The sequence below is a fragment of the Poromitra crassiceps genome (assembly GCF_964638095.1).
Source record: "Poromitra crassiceps genome assembly, chromosome: 27".
Classification (NCBI taxonomy): Eukaryota; Metazoa; Chordata; class Actinopteri; order Beryciformes; family Melamphaidae; genus Poromitra; species Poromitra crassiceps.
In genome coordinates, this window is record NC_139650.1 from 9,218,637 (window position 1) to 9,235,753 (window position 17,117).

At 44.1% G+C, this 17,117-nt stretch overlaps 1 protein-coding gene across 1 annotated transcript in view; it reads left to right on the plus strand.

The window, feature by feature from the left end:
* Positions 1–671: 671 nt before the first annotated feature.
* LOC310799216 (peroxisome proliferator-activated receptor delta-like) overlaps positions 672–17,117 on the plus strand; it is a 28,387-nt gene continuing 11,941 nt past the window's right edge. The window contains exons 1-2 of the mRNA XM_083661784.1: positions 672–956; positions 14,296–14,680. Coding sequence (XP_083517910.1) covers positions 14,365–14,680 — 316 coding nt within the window. The 5' untranslated portion in view covers positions 672–956; positions 14,296–14,364. The remainder of the gene's footprint in view (positions 957–14,295; positions 14,681–17,117) is intronic.

A 17,117-nucleotide genomic window follows, 5' to 3' on the forward strand; every position in this document is an offset into this window, starting at 1 on the left:
CTGAAGATATGGGGGGGAACACAACCACAGCGCTCACAGTGTCCCAGGCGAGAATCGAACTCAGGACCTTCTGACTGCGAGGCGACAGCTCTACCACTGAGCACCTTATGCGGCTGATAGCGCCATGTTGCAATGTTGATGTGTGATAGTAAATTATTGATTGAGTGCTTATTGATAAGCACTCAATCAATAATTTACTATCACAGATGTATGATTTTTTTCCCCTTTCCTGTGTCTGAGCCTGTTTGTCTTGTTTGTATATTGTTCTAAAAAAAAAAAAAAAAAAAAAAAAAAAAAAATTGTTGTTGGAATTGTTGCTACTATGAAACATCTCTTATTTGCTTTACATGACGCACTGGAATACAATCCCTCCCAGACTCCCACAACTAATTTATAATCCAATTTGAATATGGAAAAGTGTGTTTTATCACGAAGCTTTTGGAAATCAATATACATTATCATGGGCATGTCAGTGCAAGAAGTTAAGAAATTCTGCTTCCTGGTTTTTCCAACACATTCTTGAATGAAATGCCACAATGAATGAATCAGGTGAAAGGGTGAAACGACGGATACGTGAGTTTACGTCACGTGCGTGCGTCATGACGTCATGACGCAGTGTGCGTGACGTGACAGATGGAGACAGTCAGTAAACTAGAGGAAAACAACTGAACTGAAGTTTGAGAATCACCCCCCACACGGGTAGCTATATCACGTATTAACCTGAACATGTGCAGATCACGAAAATGAGCAGTTTAGTTAAAGACAGTGAGCTTCTGAAATAAATGCTGTACAATAAGATCGGAGTCGGCGGTCTGGTATGCGGTTAGCCAGCCTGGCACATCGAGCAAAAACAAATCTGACTGGTGGTAGCGAGGACATGACTAACGTTAACTAACATAATTGTTTACTCGCCGGGTCAGAAGGCTGGTTTTGGAGCTTCTGTGGTGCCTTCAATGGTAAGTGTTTATTTTCAGCTATTTTCCTTGTAGCCCATTTGCATTAAGCTAATCGTAAACCTCTCAAAGTTAGGAGTGTGTAATAACGGGGGAGTTGGCCAAGGGTGAACGTGAACGTCACTGGTGGCTAAATAACTGTTAGCTTGCGCTGCAAAAGTGGATAGACAGACAGCACATCACGGTAGGAATGTGATGATCCATTTGCCACCTTGGTAGGCTGGCATGTTGTTTTCAGCATTACTAGCTCAAAGGTGGCCATCGATTCCCCCTGCTAAAGCTAATGTTGACGTTTCAGCAGTGTCTGGATAGCTGCTGGGCTTAACGTTGATCACCATGGACCATGGAACTTCACACAGAAAACAACACAACATTGACTTTAAGAGGAAATCGCTTAAATGTGCGCAGGTAAACCTAATCGTTTTTTATAAGTGCACTGTGCAAATGGTTTCTGCTTTGTAATACAGAGATTATAATGCTGATTTGGCACTAAATCTGGCCTGTTAAATCTGAAATTAATTGAATCGACATCTAACAATTTTTTTTATCACAAGTTAGACAGTCTTTGATTCTTACTTTGGTCTATTCAGGTGAGCTACATTACAGTTGTAGTGTCATTCAGAGCCAACCCTTCTGCTTCATTGGATTTATACAGTGATAATAAATAGCTTCTAAATATTTATTGAGCGAACAATGGCGTTTTTATTAGAAGATGTCTACCAAAGGTTGTCTCTACAGCAAAGTGAAGTTTGTCTTTGTTTTCTGTTTGAGTTCTGTTTTGAGTGTATTCAGTGTGTACCATTTTTCTGGCCTTGTTGTTGGTAATTGTAAATGTGACTTCTATCTGCTTTGTTGTCTTGTTCTTGCCCTCTTGAGCTACAGTAAAGATCCATTGGGTGTTGACTGACAGCTGTCAGTCTTGGTGAGTGTGAGCAGACTGAATTGACCAAATCAAACATGTTGGGGGGGGAAATCTGTCTTTATGAGCCCTGACTGGTCCAGAGTTACCGCTCATCCAAAGTGTTGAACAGTTGTTCACACTAGAGGGTATTCTGACTGACTGGTGTTGGTTCTGACCAGCCCAGACTCACCTTAGGCCTAGATCACAGATCCCCAATGTGTGTGTTTGGACACACATTGGTCTTTTTTTGTTGGTGGGCTCGCCCGTCCAGCAGCTCGCCAAGCTGGCCCTGCAGCTCGCATTTGCAGCTCGGCCGCTGCGCGGCCTTTCCCGTAGCTCGCCCGCTGCGCGGGTTTGCCCGAAGCTCAGCTGCTGTGTGGTCTTGCCTGCCCTATTGGGGCGCGTCTCCCTCAGTCTCTCTCCCTCTCGCTCTCTCCCTCTCCTCCTCTCCCTCTCCCCTCTCTCCCTCTCCCTCAGTCTCTCTCCCCCTCTCTCTCCCTCTCCCTCAGTCTCTCTCGTGAGCCTCCTCAGTTGCCACTTTCACACACAGATCGCGCATTATTGCCGTTCAGAAGGCCCACAACGCCAGCAGCCTTGCCACAGAAATTGCTTTCACACAGGACCATGCAGCCCTGCCATATTTCCACCTCGGAGTGCGTTTTCCAGATAGCATCCATCCACCCCTCCCAGATTGAAATGAGGGTGAACCATGGGCGCTGAGTTTCATTATTATAATTAATCAAAGTCCGACAAATTAAAATGATGCTGGTCACCAAGTCCGGTGAAAATATATTTATATATTATATTATAATGTAATTATATTATTATTATTATTATTATTATTATTATTATTATTATTATTATTATTATTATTATTATTATTATTATTATATAATTATATTATATCTAAATATTTTCATGTACAGGTTATAGTGTAGGCTACTGTATGAGGAACGAAAACAACCAAAACATCGCCATGTAGCCTACATGCAGCAGCTCTCAACAGCTCGTTAAGATCAAAGAGAAAAGACACAGCTCACCCAAATATGCGACAATTATTCACCACCCCGCTTTCGATACTTTCACACCGGAGGCGTGGCTTACTCTTCCACAACATTTACGCTTTCAGAGGCTTAAGCCTGGACTATGCTTGACGCTTTGGCCAGCCGCACGGAAATGAGAGACACGGAATCCTGACGAGGAAACGTGTGGAGCTTTTATACTCTGTGTGGGTTTCTGCTCGCGGAATTGAGCGCGAATCTCGAAAACTCCACTTTGTCCGCCCAGCCGCGTCCGCGTAGTTACAAAATTCGGGGTGCGCACGGCCAGGCGAAAACCGTCCGCACGGAGCCTTGCGGAGGGGCGTGTCTGCTGATTTGACATCACTTTTCCGCGCTGACACTCGCGTTCCTCGCTGATGCGGAAAGCATAATGAGCCCTTTACACAGCCTCTGAAAGCGCCTCTGAAAGCGGCTAGTCTCTCCTGTGAGCCTCAGACTGATGACATCACTGATGACATCATCACTGATGACATCGAATGTATGACGTCACCATCACTGAACTATAGCCTTGTGTGTGTGAGTGAATTGATGACATCACTGATGATGTCATCAGTGTGTGAGTGAATTTATGACATCACTGATGATGTCATCAGTGGGACAGAGAAACAGACAGACAGAGCTCTAGCTCCCATTTATATATTGATGATGATGATGATGATAGATAGATAGGTAGATGACTTATTGATCATTGTAGCTAGTATAAGTCTAACCTCGCCCTCTTTTTGAATCAGCTTACTTGCAGGCAAACAAAGTATACCGGTATCCCTGATAGATTAATCCAATCGCTCAACCCCAGCCTAAACTGGATGCCCCAGTTAGACTGCTTTTTGTTGTGGGACAGGGCTATTGTCCCTCTATTCTCTGATGGTACTGCTTGGAGCCTTGTGGACAACAATGTCTTGATGTGGATATAGGCTAGTAGGCACAGACATGAAGTAACCAATAAGCTGCTGTAGTTCATTTCACTAATTAGGGTAAATTAATGTCTGAAGTTGATCAGGACAAAATGTCTTGACATTTGCCGTTTGGGTAATGTGGGCCTGCCAATAGACTAAGTGGCCGTTCACACCACACGCCGAAGCAACGCTCAACCTAAGCTCAACCTAAGCTCAACCGACGCTGAACCCACGAGTTTCATTTAGGCGTCCTGGTTAACAGGTGAGGCCGTTTGCACCACCCGCGTGCGTGTCACGCTGAAGCCACGCTGAAGCCACGCTCACGCCTTGCTCAAGAGATCGTTCAGGATTCAGTCCTATTTTCCAAGCGTGACACGTGAAGCTTGAAGCTGCCATGCATGAAGTGAATAGAGGGAGGAGGGGGCCGGCGGAGCAGCTCTAAACCTGGCGGCTGATGAGGAAAGGAGAGTGTCTGGTGTGAACGGTTAGGCCTGAGCTCACGTTCAGCGTGAGTCAAGCATCAGTTCTGCCTCTGTTGTGAGCAAAGGCTAAAGGTGTGCCACCAAACATGTTTGGACTGGTCTAACCAAACTCTGTTCATTTGGTTGGTTTGTCAGGTGAGAACACTCACCTTAGAACTTGGGTGCGCACCAACATGGCAGAGAGACTGCATGAGAAAGCCCGTCTTGATGCTCTTCAAGCGGCCTGTGGTGTGCTTCATTAGAAGTGAGAACTTGAGTGGGAACAGTGATAGATGGGCAGAAGGTACTCATGCATGGCAAACTGCCATATTCATTCAGCTCTTCCTTTGTGTGCTTTATCTGTTGTGAAGACTCGACATGGTAACAACTCCTGGCAAAGAGCCCACGTCCAAAGTTACAGGAACTGCATTTGGATTTGTTTTGAGTACTACTGCTGCATGGCCTCCAAAGTATTTGATTTTGTGGTATTACAGGTGACCAAAACCTGGCCAGTGTGAACCCAAATAAACGAACCAAAAACCAATATAGCTGCATAGCGGCAATGCACCAGGGTTCACTAGGTGAGGACAAAAGATGGGAATGACGTGGTTGCTAATCCTCTCTGCTGACCAGATGATGCTGGTCCTCTCTGCTGACCAGATGATGCTGGTCCTCTCTGCTGACCAGATGATACTGGTCCTCTCTGGTCCTCTCTGCTGACCAGATGATGCTGGTCCTCTCTGCTGACCAGATGATGCTGGTCCTCTCTGGTCCTCTCTGCTGACCAGATGATGCTGGTCCTCTCTGCTGACCAGATGATGCTGGTCCTCTCTGCTGACCAGATGATGCTGGTCCTCTCTGCTGACCAGATGATGCTGGTCCTCTCTGCTGACCAGATGATGCTGGTCCTCTCTGGTCCTCTCTGCTGACCAGATGATACTGGTCCTCTCTGCTGACCAGATGATGCTGGTCCTCTCTGGTCCTCTCTGCTGACCAGATGATGCTGGTCCTCTCTGGTCCTCTCTGCTGACCAGATGATGCTGGTCCTCTCTGGTCCTCTCTAGTGTTGGCCCACGCTTTGTCAATAGACGGATAGACCTCGATGCTACCATGGCTAAAAATTGAAGCTAAAACTGTGTTCATGTGACCTTGGTAAACCAGGTCTGAGGGGGGAGGGAAGAATAACACTGTGCTCTTTGAACACACTAGCATATTATTGTTTGTCTGTTGAGTTTCAGTGGGGAATTATTGGGTTAACAACCTCTTGCTATTGAGCTGTTTGTATTTCAGCTCAGCTCTTCACCCAAAGATAGAGTTTACTGCTGTATGCAGTGGCAGATGTCAGTGGGGTGAAGGGCACAAAGCCACTGTCATCTAGTTGTTGCTTCTTCTTACTTTATTACCTACAATTTTCTTTCCCTTTTTTACCATACAAATCTATAACTGTATGTTATATATAGATATACCCTCTCCACACCAAAATGAGCACGCATACAGGGTTTTTACTGCATAGAGCAATTTTTGGCACCGCAGAAAAAAAAGGTTTTAGCCACGCCCCCAAAGGGCGAAGGCCAAAATATATATACATTATATTGATATTGGCTGATATATTTGAGTTGAGTTTAGGACAACTGACTGCATATTGCCTCAAAATCAAGCATGTTCGTTCATGTTTACTGTATCATTTTAGAGAATTTCAGAATGAAAGTCCCACGTTTGTCCCTTCAAATGGCCTCCTTTCTAAAACTTGAGGTGCTGTAAAAACACATTGCTCCTTGAGTTCTGACTATACTAGCTGTGTTTCCATTACAGTTTTTCGCAAAATAATTGCGATATTTCTACAACTTCGACAATGTACAATTGCGACTTGTAGGCGTTTCCATTGAAGTTGAGTTTGGTCTGATGGCGCGCACACCTGAACGCAATTCCCCATTACCAGCAGCTGCCACAGTGATTACGCACGGGGATCTGCCCATATCCCGTCCCCTGCATGCTCAAATCTAACCAATGGTCAATGCAAATCACAACATGAAGTTACAACGCATATAAACGAGCCTGATTATCAATTCAAAAGAAAAGGAGTCGCAAAATGTTGCTGGCTGCGGTGAATGCGAGCGCGACAGACAGAGGAAAAAAGGTAGCCTAATAGCCTACAACTGGTCCGATTTAGAGATGGAGGGGGGAAAAGGCTGATTTGGTTCAATAATCAGAATGTTGTGTATTATAACATTGCACCTGAAACGTGTGTAATGTATTACTCACAGTCACTGTATTCACTTCAGTCAGCAGCACCGCACCGGTGTGTGCTTTTCATCAGCTCTCGCCGCTGTGCCAAATGTGCGCACACAGGCAGCCTGCCGTCACCATGGACCCATTTCTGCCATTAAACATGATCTATTTACCCCGGCTCTGCTTTTGCACAACACTCGTCTTTCTGCTAGGTAGCGTTGCTTCAAAGTTTTCCACTTGCTGCGCAGGTTTTGCCACGGCGTATCGAACCGTTTCTCCCTCATTTTCCGCTGCTTTTCCAAAGGAGAAGACGGGTCACATGACATGCAAATGCGGAAAAAGTGTTTCCATTACACTTTTGCGATAAACTGCTATATCGACACTAGGGCTGTGAATCTTCACTGGCCTCACGATTCGATTCGATTACGATTCATCTGTCAACGATTCGATTCGATTCGATTAAACGATGCATCACGATGCATCGCGATGCATCTTAAATCGATGCATCACTTTTTCCGCAATACATGATTTATTTTTTCTCACTTTCTTTTTTCTCACTGTGTGGCTACTTTTAAAATAAAAGTGCATTTGGAATTGCATTGTATTATGATCCATAATTAAAATAAACAACTGCATGTACTTACATTCTATTTTATTTGATTATAATTTTTTTTTTTTTTTTTTTTTTTTTCTTTTTAATAATCGATTTTTGATATTTGTTAATCGATGCAGAATCGTGCACGTCTGCATCGCGATGCATCTTATACCGTAAATTTCGGACTATAAGCCGCGGCTTTTTCCCCGTTTTTTGGCCCTGCGGCTTATATAACGGTGCGGCTTATCTATGGATTTTTTCTGGGAAAAAAAAAAAAAAACGGAATTCTCTCTTCTTTAGCACTCTTTCTAACTATAAATCCACTTCTGTTTTAATTTCCTCTCTTGCCCTCTTTTCACCACACCGCGGACACTGTGTGCACTGTAAAAAAAAACACAGGTGGTGTTGTGTTATGTTGTTTTGTTGAAATGTTAATAAATGGGAGCTTCCTCAAACAGCCATCTCTTTCCCGACAATCCCCTCTGTGCATGAACCCTTACATATGGTAATTAAAAAAAAAAAAAAAAAAAAAAAACATTAAAACACCTGCGGCTTATAGTCCGGTGCGGCTTATATATGTAACAAACAGGCAATTTTGCTGCTGCGGCTTATACTCCAGTGCGGCTTATAGTGCGGAAATTACGGTAATCGATTATTTTTGACACCCCTAATCGACACGTCTGAAAAACCACCTCATGAGAGCGCAAAAACTTTTTGCGATATTTGGGAGGTTTTTCTAAATTTACGTGTTTCCATTACCCAATTTCTATTGCGATATTTAGATTTTGCGCATTTCTGAGGGTAATGGAAACACGACTACTGATAGTTCTATTTGAGATAAGCATGAATGGATACAGATACTGTATATTTGAGACAGTCAGCATGATCAGTCCAATCAGCAACTTACTCTCATGCTTAGTAGTCAACCCCCCCAAAGGCCTATTCTGAGCCAGGAAAAAACAGGAAAACAAAGAGAGAGCTGCGGGCAGGGCGGCGAGGCCGCGCAGCGGGCGAGCCTAGGAATCAGTAGTAGCGCTCAGAGGCGCAGCTTGTGAACAAGCAATGCAGGCAATTGCTTGGGGCCCCAGGCCATTAGGGGGCCCCCGATGGCTGAGAGACTTTACTCCACAGCAGTGACCGCAAGTCCCTCCCCACAAACAATCAATGGACAATTTGCAATGACATTGAAACGTCCCTAAAGAGGCCCCTTGTCATTCCCGTCATACTGTATGATTCATGTACATTCTCTTGAATTGAAAGTGAAACACACATTCAAGAGAATGTACAGTATGTGAATCATGCACGTTTGACAGGAATGATTCACAGTCATTCACTTTCAATTCAAGAGAACGTGAATCATTCCTATTTAACTTGCATGATTTCATGTACTTTCTCTTGAATTGAAAGTGAAAGAACGCTGGTTGGAAGGGGCCCCTTGGAATTTTTGCCTAGGGCCCCAACACACTCTTGAATCACCACTGGCTAGCGCTCGAGATGCCTCGTTGAAGATAATAGCCTCCTAGCAGCAATGTGCCCCCAAGATTTTGAGGGAACCAATCACTGGCCAGGATTCCGACACCAGTTTGGAGCTAGAAGTGTACTGTACCAAACCCAGAGAGAGAGATCTGCAGCATGCAGTCATGTAAGTCAGTTAGTGTGTCAGCGTAAGAACTCTCATGTGTCTGGCGCTGAGACGAGGTGCCCATGCCCCTCAGGAATAATAAAGAGAACCTTGAACCTTGGTCTTAATGTCTTCTACCAGCTGTGTGTTGGTATTCTAAGATCCCTTCTGGAACACAAGACAGCCAGAGATCATGTGTTACCCAGGGTCACTGACTGACACATGTTGCTACTCTTCATGACATGTGGGCCAGTAGAAGTGAACATGTGAACCGTTTGAGGTTGTGATATGTTTAGTGATATGATCTCCTCCTTAGAACTGTTAATTCGCCTATTCTGTAACAAGTCTTCATCGCGGCGAGTATAACGTGATGTTAGAACGTCTACCTCCTTTATTCTCCACGAGGAAAGAAATGGGCCAAGTCAACATTGTTCTTGTTGCCAGCCCTGCACAGTGTGATTGGTTTGTGTTGGCTATGGGCCTATAGAGCATCACTTTCAGGGTCAGGTGGTTAGGCTCCATGAGTGGGCTTATGGACACTCACTCAAGCTACTTTAGCAGCCATGGGTGAAAGGTCATACTGAATGGACTTTTTGATGGTCGCACAGCGAGTAGCACACACACACACACACACACACACACACACACACACACACACACACACACACACACACACACACACACACACACCAAAACCACACACACACACACACACACACACACACCAAAACCACAGGCACGCGCACACACACACACACACAGAAAACAGGACAGAATGCATCGGATCACTCCTTGTTTTGAGAGAAACTCATTTTTCCCACAACTGTTACATTGTACTGAAGGTTCAAAGGTTAACCTGAACTGTTACATTGTACTGAAGGTTCAAAGGTTAACCTGAACTGTTACATTGTACTGAAGGTTCAAAGGTTAACCTGAACTGTTACATTGTACTGAAGGTTCAAAGGTTAACCTGAACTGTTACATTGTACTGAAGGTTCAAAGGTTGACCTGAACTGTTATATTGTAGTGAAGGTTCAAAGGTTAACCTGAACTGTTACATTGTACTGAAGGTTCAAAGGTTGACCTGAAGTGTTACATTGTACTGAAGGTTCAAAGGTTAACCTGAACTGTTACATTGTACTGAAGGTTCAAAGGTTGACCTGAAGTGTTACATTGTACTGAAGGTTCAAAGGTTAACCTGAAGTGTTACATTGTACTGAAGGTTCAAAGGTTAACCTGAACTGTTACATTGTACTGAAGGTTCAAAGGTTGACCTGAAGTGTTACATTGTACTGAAGGTTCAAAGGTTAACCTGAAGTGTTACATTGTACTGAAGGTTCAAAGGTTAACCTGAACTGTTACATTGTACTGAAGGTTCAAAGGTTAACCTGAACTGTTACATTGTACTGAAGGTTCAAAGGTTGACCTGAACTGTTACATTGTACTGAAGGTTCAAAGGTTGAGGCAAAGCAAGGAAGCAAGGAGCTTGTTTATTTGAATTAGGACCTTGTTTATTTGAATTGAATGCTTCTTGCCATATTCAAAGTCACTGAAGATTCTCAAGAGATAGCAGTGCTTACAGCTCCAGGTAGCCAGGTGTGCTCTTGTAACCTGTGTGTGCTTCACAGTCCGCACTGGGAATCAAACTCGAGCACTGTTAGTCGCTGGGAGGGAAGTTTCCTCACTGCACAGCACGCCCGCTGGCTACCGTTACACTGGAGTCATTGAATTAACACACGAGAGCTTGTTTGGACCGTGGAAAGTTGAGATGGCTGCTGTGGCAATAAACAAGAAAATGCATCAGTTCAAAAAACATCTAAATGAGCAATGTCAAAATGTTATTTTAGTCAGTGAGCATTATGATAGCTCAATGTTTTTCCACAAGTACGGCTGCGGGCCAGATAGCTAACTGACTCCTCTCCAGTCAGATAGCTAACTGACTCCTCTCCAGTCAGATAGCTAGCTGACTCCTCTCCAGTCAGATAGCTATACTGACTCCTCTCCAGTCAGATAGCTTACTGACTCCTCTCCAGTCAGATAGCTAACTGACTCCTCTCCAGTCAGATAGCTATACTGACTCCTCTCCAGTCAGATAGCTAACTGACTCCTCTCCAGTCAGATAGCTATACTGACTCCTCTCCAGTCAGATAGCTATACTGACTCCTCTCCAGTCAGATAGCTAACTGACTCCTCTCCAGTCAGATAGCTATACTGACTCCTCTCCAGTCAGATAGCTAACTGACTCCTCTCCAGTCAGATAGCTAACTGACTCCTCTCCAGTCAGATAGCTAACTGACTCCTCTCCAGTCAGATAGCTAACTGACTCCTCTCCAGTCAGCTACTTAAGGGTCATTTTTGTTTTAATGCCTGCTGAATCTGATGGCTGTATTTAAAGCCCCCCTAAAGTCATGTTTCAAGATGTATATAAGATACTCTACTTTGAATAATAATTTGTGTCCGATTGTTTTTCCCCACAAAAAAAGTTAAATTATCTTTTCTAATCTAATCTAATAATCCTTAAAATGACTTCCCCCTCCTGCCTCACTAAAAATTCTAGATTCTAGATAACCCTGATTGGTTGCTATGGAATTTTTGGATGGTTCCCAAACTGTGGTCCACCTGGTGGTCCACCAGATAATTTTTTTATTACACACAAGTTTTTACATATACACATTTACCCTGAGGAGTCGCTGGATTGGGCCGATTTTTCAGAAATATCGCGATATTTAGGAAATATCACAATTTTGAACATTTAATTTCAGAGGCTGCAGCAGGCTCAGTTTTAAAGCCAGAGTGAAGTTTCTGGTACCATATGAAACTAGAAGACCCAAGGAATCAATTTCTACCAACCACGTCATGCTGGCTTGTCAGCAAGGTAGCTGAATAACACTCCAAAGTTAGGCTAAATTTTGACGAGGGGAAAAAAAACATTTTCAAAGGGATCCTCTTTTTCACAGCCTAATGTTGGCAGGTGTGTGTGTGTCCGTTTTGAACCACCTAGTAGCCTTATATTGTCATTTAGCCTTTCTGCTGCTATTTCATGGTTAAATCAGAAATCAGGGAAAGGGGGTATACGCAGTGGAAGTGGTCCCGGGGAAATGTGGTTTGGTACGTAGTGGTACTACTTGGGCAGAAAAGTTTGGGAACCCCTGGTCTACTGTATGTGCCACACAAGGCTGAAGGCTATGATTCCACAATATGGATAGCAGAATAATCTTAAGAGAGCACTTCATGTAGTGAACGGGTTTTCTCAAGGATATTATATTAATAAATACAAGTTACATGTTAAATCATGTGATTATGTAATTGTGGCAGTTGAAAGTGCGATACACAGCCACCCTCAAATGCACACACACATACAAGAGGACAAGGCCAGTGGGGGAAAGGGTAAGATGATCAGCAGGAAGTGTGGAATGTGGGAAAAGGTCAGTGGTGTCAGTCAGCTGATCTGTAGCAGAGTCTGGCTGGGCCTACAGACAAAACCAAGACATCCCAGCAACATCAACACGCATGAGCCAGCCACCAAGAACCAGTTCTCAAGCGTCTGCCACCCACCAAGACCAAGCTGTCTCTTCTCAAGCATCTGCCACCCACCAAGACCAAGCTGTCTCTTCTCAAGCTTCTGCCACCCACCAAGACCAAGCTGTCTCTTCTCAAGCGTCTGCCAGCCACCAATACCAAGCTGTCTCTTCTCAAGCGTCTGCCAGCCACCAAGACCAAGCTGTCTCTTCTCAAGCGTCTGCCACCCACCAGGACCAAGCTGTCTCTTCTCAAGCGTCTGCCAGCCACCAAGACAAAGCTGTCTCTTCTCAAGCGTCTGCCACCCACCAGGACCAAGCTGTCTCTTCTCAAGCTTCTGCCAGCCTTTAAAGCTGCGTACAGTAGCTGCTTGCTGCTTGTATAGTCTTAGGGCCTGTGTCCATCTAGCGTCTTTTCATCAGCTCCGGCGTCTTTCTTCAGTTGTTTCCAATGAGGAGCGAGCGTATGCGGGCGCACACGGACATCTAGAGAAAGTGTGCTCCGCCCAGCGCCTATTTTCACAGCGCTCTGGTGTTTTTGTGCGGTGGTTCCCAGCGCTCCCAGCTGAAAATATTTTAACTTTTCAGAAAGACGCTGGGGTCGGGTGCTACTTTTCAGGCAACTAATCATATGGAGAAACTATCACAACCGAGACAGAAAGGCTCAATTGTGGGAGCAGATTGGCCAGACACTTAATATTTCTGGTGAGTGTTGAGCTAAATCACTGTATGTGTGTTGTTAGCAATGTTAGCTCTCAGCTATCAAGCTACTACCGCACTGAACTAACGTTAGTTTCAGACTGCTTCCAAGTATATCGTGCGCTGAGATCAGCGCTTCCCAGCGTACTTCCAGTGATATTGTTTAAGAGCTGGTTCTCATTTCTAGTGAGATAACTAAAAAGCGAGCTTGTGACCGGAAGGTCGTTGGTTCAATCCCCGGGACCGGCAGGATAAATCTGGGTGGGGAAAGTGAAAAGGCAGCGCTTTGCCCATCCCTCATTACCACCACCGAGGTGCCCTTGAGCAAGGCCCTTAACCCCGACTGCTCCAGTGGAGCTGATCAGTGGCCAGCAGATCAGGCTGTGGTTGTACTGGTCAGCTTCCAGGTATGAATGTGTGTGTGAATGTGAACAGGGCGCTCCTGAAAAGAGAGCGTTGCTCTCAGTGAGACTCCCCCTGTATAAATAAAGGTAAAAAAAAAAAAAAAAAAAAAAATCAGATATCTCAGACTTTAACCAGGGCCATATGGAGTTCATTTGGAAGGGATGGACATGGCTCTCTCTAAAAGACATGGCTCTCTCTAAAAGACATGGCTCTCTCTAAAAGACATGGCTCTCTCTAAAAGACATGGCTGTCTGTGCTCATTATTGAAAGAGACGTGTCAGTCAGATCCACTTCTTATGTCTTTACCCAACTCAGAGCCTTTCATCTTTTTGAAAGGTGCAACAAAAGGCATGTGGGATGAATGTATTTCTTTTTACTTGTCATGTTTCTCCTGCATTATGTCAACAATAGTTGTTTGTTTGGATGAAGTAACTTTCCAGTTTGTGATGACAGAGGTCTAGATGTGTGAACTGTGAATTCGTAGCATCAGCTATGATGCCGACACTCTCACCAAGAGGAAACCGGATCGGATTGTTGTCACTAAAGCCTCCGACATTATCGCGTGTGACGTTCCCCCCCAGTCAACTCGCTGTTCATAAAACGCGCCGTCAACCGGGCAGCTAAAATAACCAGAGTCTTTCTTTCTTTCTTTGTACTGGAACTGAGCTACAGCACCATGCTGTACCAAAACAATCACCACCAACTTTGTTGCATGGCAATAATATAGTATCTTGTATCTGAGTTGGAGAAGCAGGAGAGGAGACTCTATTCTGTGACTTCCATAACTTAAGAAGTACCTTTCCTGTAAGTCATTTTTTCCCACAGGAATGTTCTCATCTTGACGTGTTTTGTTTTGTTTTTGACTGAACTGAAATGAACTGAAGTGCTCTGAAGTGGAAAATGACTAGTGTCGTCGAGCAGTAGAGCTAACCTGCTCCTCTCTCTTCCTGATCCAGGCTGGAATGTGGTGGCCATGACTGGAGGCGGCTAAGCGGCGGGGCTGGAGAAGCAAGAGACGCAGTGGCATGGAGGCCCAGAGGCAGCATCCAGTACGGGGCAGAGGGGTCCGGAAGAAAGGAGGCACATCCCCCGTGGGGAAGGTCGATGGTGAACGCCGGCGGCGACAGGGGTCTCCTCCCGTGAAGGGGCCGATGCAAGGAGAGCCAGAGGGAGATGGGGAAGAGGAGGCGTCCCTTGATGGAGAGGGGTGTGCTCCCGCCGGGGACATGGAGTCACACGGCGAGGAGGAGGAGCCTGCCATGCCGCAGTCAGAGGAGGAGTCGAAGGGCACGAGCAGTACGTCCAATAAAGATAGCCCCGCCCCCTCCAGCAGCTATACAGGTGAGACTACTCTGATGGCGTTCAGATTGATTGGGAGAGATTGGTATTCTTTTATGACCAAATTTTTATTTTTATTTTTTCTATTTAATTTTTTTTAATTTTTAATTTTGTTTTCCCCATGAAGGGCAGAAAACAACAGTGGAAAGCAGTTGATACAGAACATTTTCATTCCATACAGTTGACACACTCCACAGTACACAAATGTTACTTCAAGATATAAGAGCATGCACATACGCCAGTCCCACTCCTGTTCCACCCTCCACCCACCCGCCTCCACCCACATGTGGCTGCAACCGATCCCCTCCCCTCCCTACATCCTTTCCTGTCTCATACAAAACACATGTTTCTAGTGCTCTCTCTGCAAATCCTGCCCACCCCCCCAGCATCTATGGAGCGTCATAAAACAAACAAAACACAAAGATCATAAGGAGGAATCTCCATACTCAAACAGAACGGTCTATAAAAGAGATCGTGCCTTTTCAACTGCCTTAGCTAAGGCCTCTACACTTTCACTTGTTGCACCACGTGAACGACGTGCGACAATTCTAAAGAGAGTACATCCAAAAACAAGCAATGCCAATGACGTATATTTAAAATGTGGAGGTTTCCATCTCATACAGTAACATCTTAGTTACTGTATGATTACTTCTTTGCTACTGTTAGTCCACAGAATAAAAATATTTTTTTCATGTCTATTTAAAGAGATTGAGGAATCATCGATTCGTTTATCAATATAATGTTTGGAAGAAGGGGTATAGAGAGACCATCTATCTCAGATATAATATTCATGACTTGCCTCCAAAAGGAGTGAACACCTGTGCATTCCCACATCATATGCATATAGGTACCAATCTTGTTAAGGGGACAGAGAGCAGACCGGACTTGTGGTTATTCTAAGTTGACAACATTTTCTGGGTGATAAATAAAACCTATGAATAAGTTTGTAAGGTATCAATTGATGATTATAAGGACTAGCTTGGTATTTGACTGGTTTGTATGACAAAAACAAGAAGGTAGATACTGAGGAAGAAATATAGTCGGACATACTGTCTATCCCATGCATACTTTAATGCAACTTTTCGGTCAATAAGACCTTCATTAGGCATGAAATGACCACAAAAGATCCCGAATAAATAGAACGAGGTAAAGAGGTACAGACCAACGAGGAGAGGTTCTGAAGGGGACTCCTCGTTTAGGCTACATGGCCCAACAGGTGCACCTAAGGAGCTAACTTCCTACTAATAGACCAAATCAGCGGGATGTTTACATTTACTTCCGGGTACCCCTGGGTCCACACATTATAATGGCGGTGAACGGCACAAACTGACGTGTTGAAGACAAAAACAGACAAAGAAGACAAAAATGGTTCGTCCGTGTTGTGTTGTTGTTTAATATCATTCATAACAACACTTTCACTAACGTTAGTGGAGACCAGACTAGCTTATTTACCTGTTGGACCAGACCAGAGTAGACTTGACGCTAAATTAAATTAACGTGGCGTCGGTAGCTCTGTCTGTAACGTTAACGAGTCTGCTCTCGCCGAGAAGAGCCTGGTGACGCGAGGTTACAAGTCTGCAAAAAAACAGCGAGTTTGACAGACAAACAAACATTATTAGCTAGCTAACACTACATAAAACAAACACAGAAGAAAGGCTAGATACGTCGGACAAGCATGTTTACCAACCGTTTAACCATTTAAATTGAAAGTAGTCGGCCGAAAACAACGAGAGGGTTTGACAGCATTTATTTGACAACACGCACATTTAAACCTGCCGCCTTCCCCAAGTGGTACCCGGAAGTAAATTTGTTTACATGGTGACGTCACGGTGATTTGGTCTATAGATCTAAAAAGGCATACGGCTTAGCTTATCAGTAGCCATCGCAGTACAGTGCTACAGAGATTAGGCTACTAGCATAAATGCACAATAGATCCTAAATGACTTTCAATATTAGGCATAAGAAAAATTGACCTATTGCAGAATAATAACACAATAAATGTACTAGAGTCAGATGAATTACAAAATCCTTCAAAGATAGAAATGTATAAACATAAATTATATTTGAGAAAATATAGAATATAAAATTAGAGCAAGTTGGGGGTATAATATGGAACTGATAATGTACACGCGGCCCACTTTGAAATCTGAAAATCTTCCCAACAAATCCTTTCATCACAACTCTGCTCAACACACAGAACTAAAATGATGTATTTCCCTGTATGTTTTGTTATATTATATATTTTTTATTTCATTAACAGAGCATGTGAACTGGGGCATAAGGGAAATTAATGATCCATCCACATACAAAAACATTTCGGCAAAATACCCCAAAGCAGATTGCCAACATTTTCTCCCCCCCCTTACTCATCAGAAGTATTTGCATGCAGAACACATTTGTTGAGACAAAATGTGATGAGCAACAACAAGAAGAAATCAAG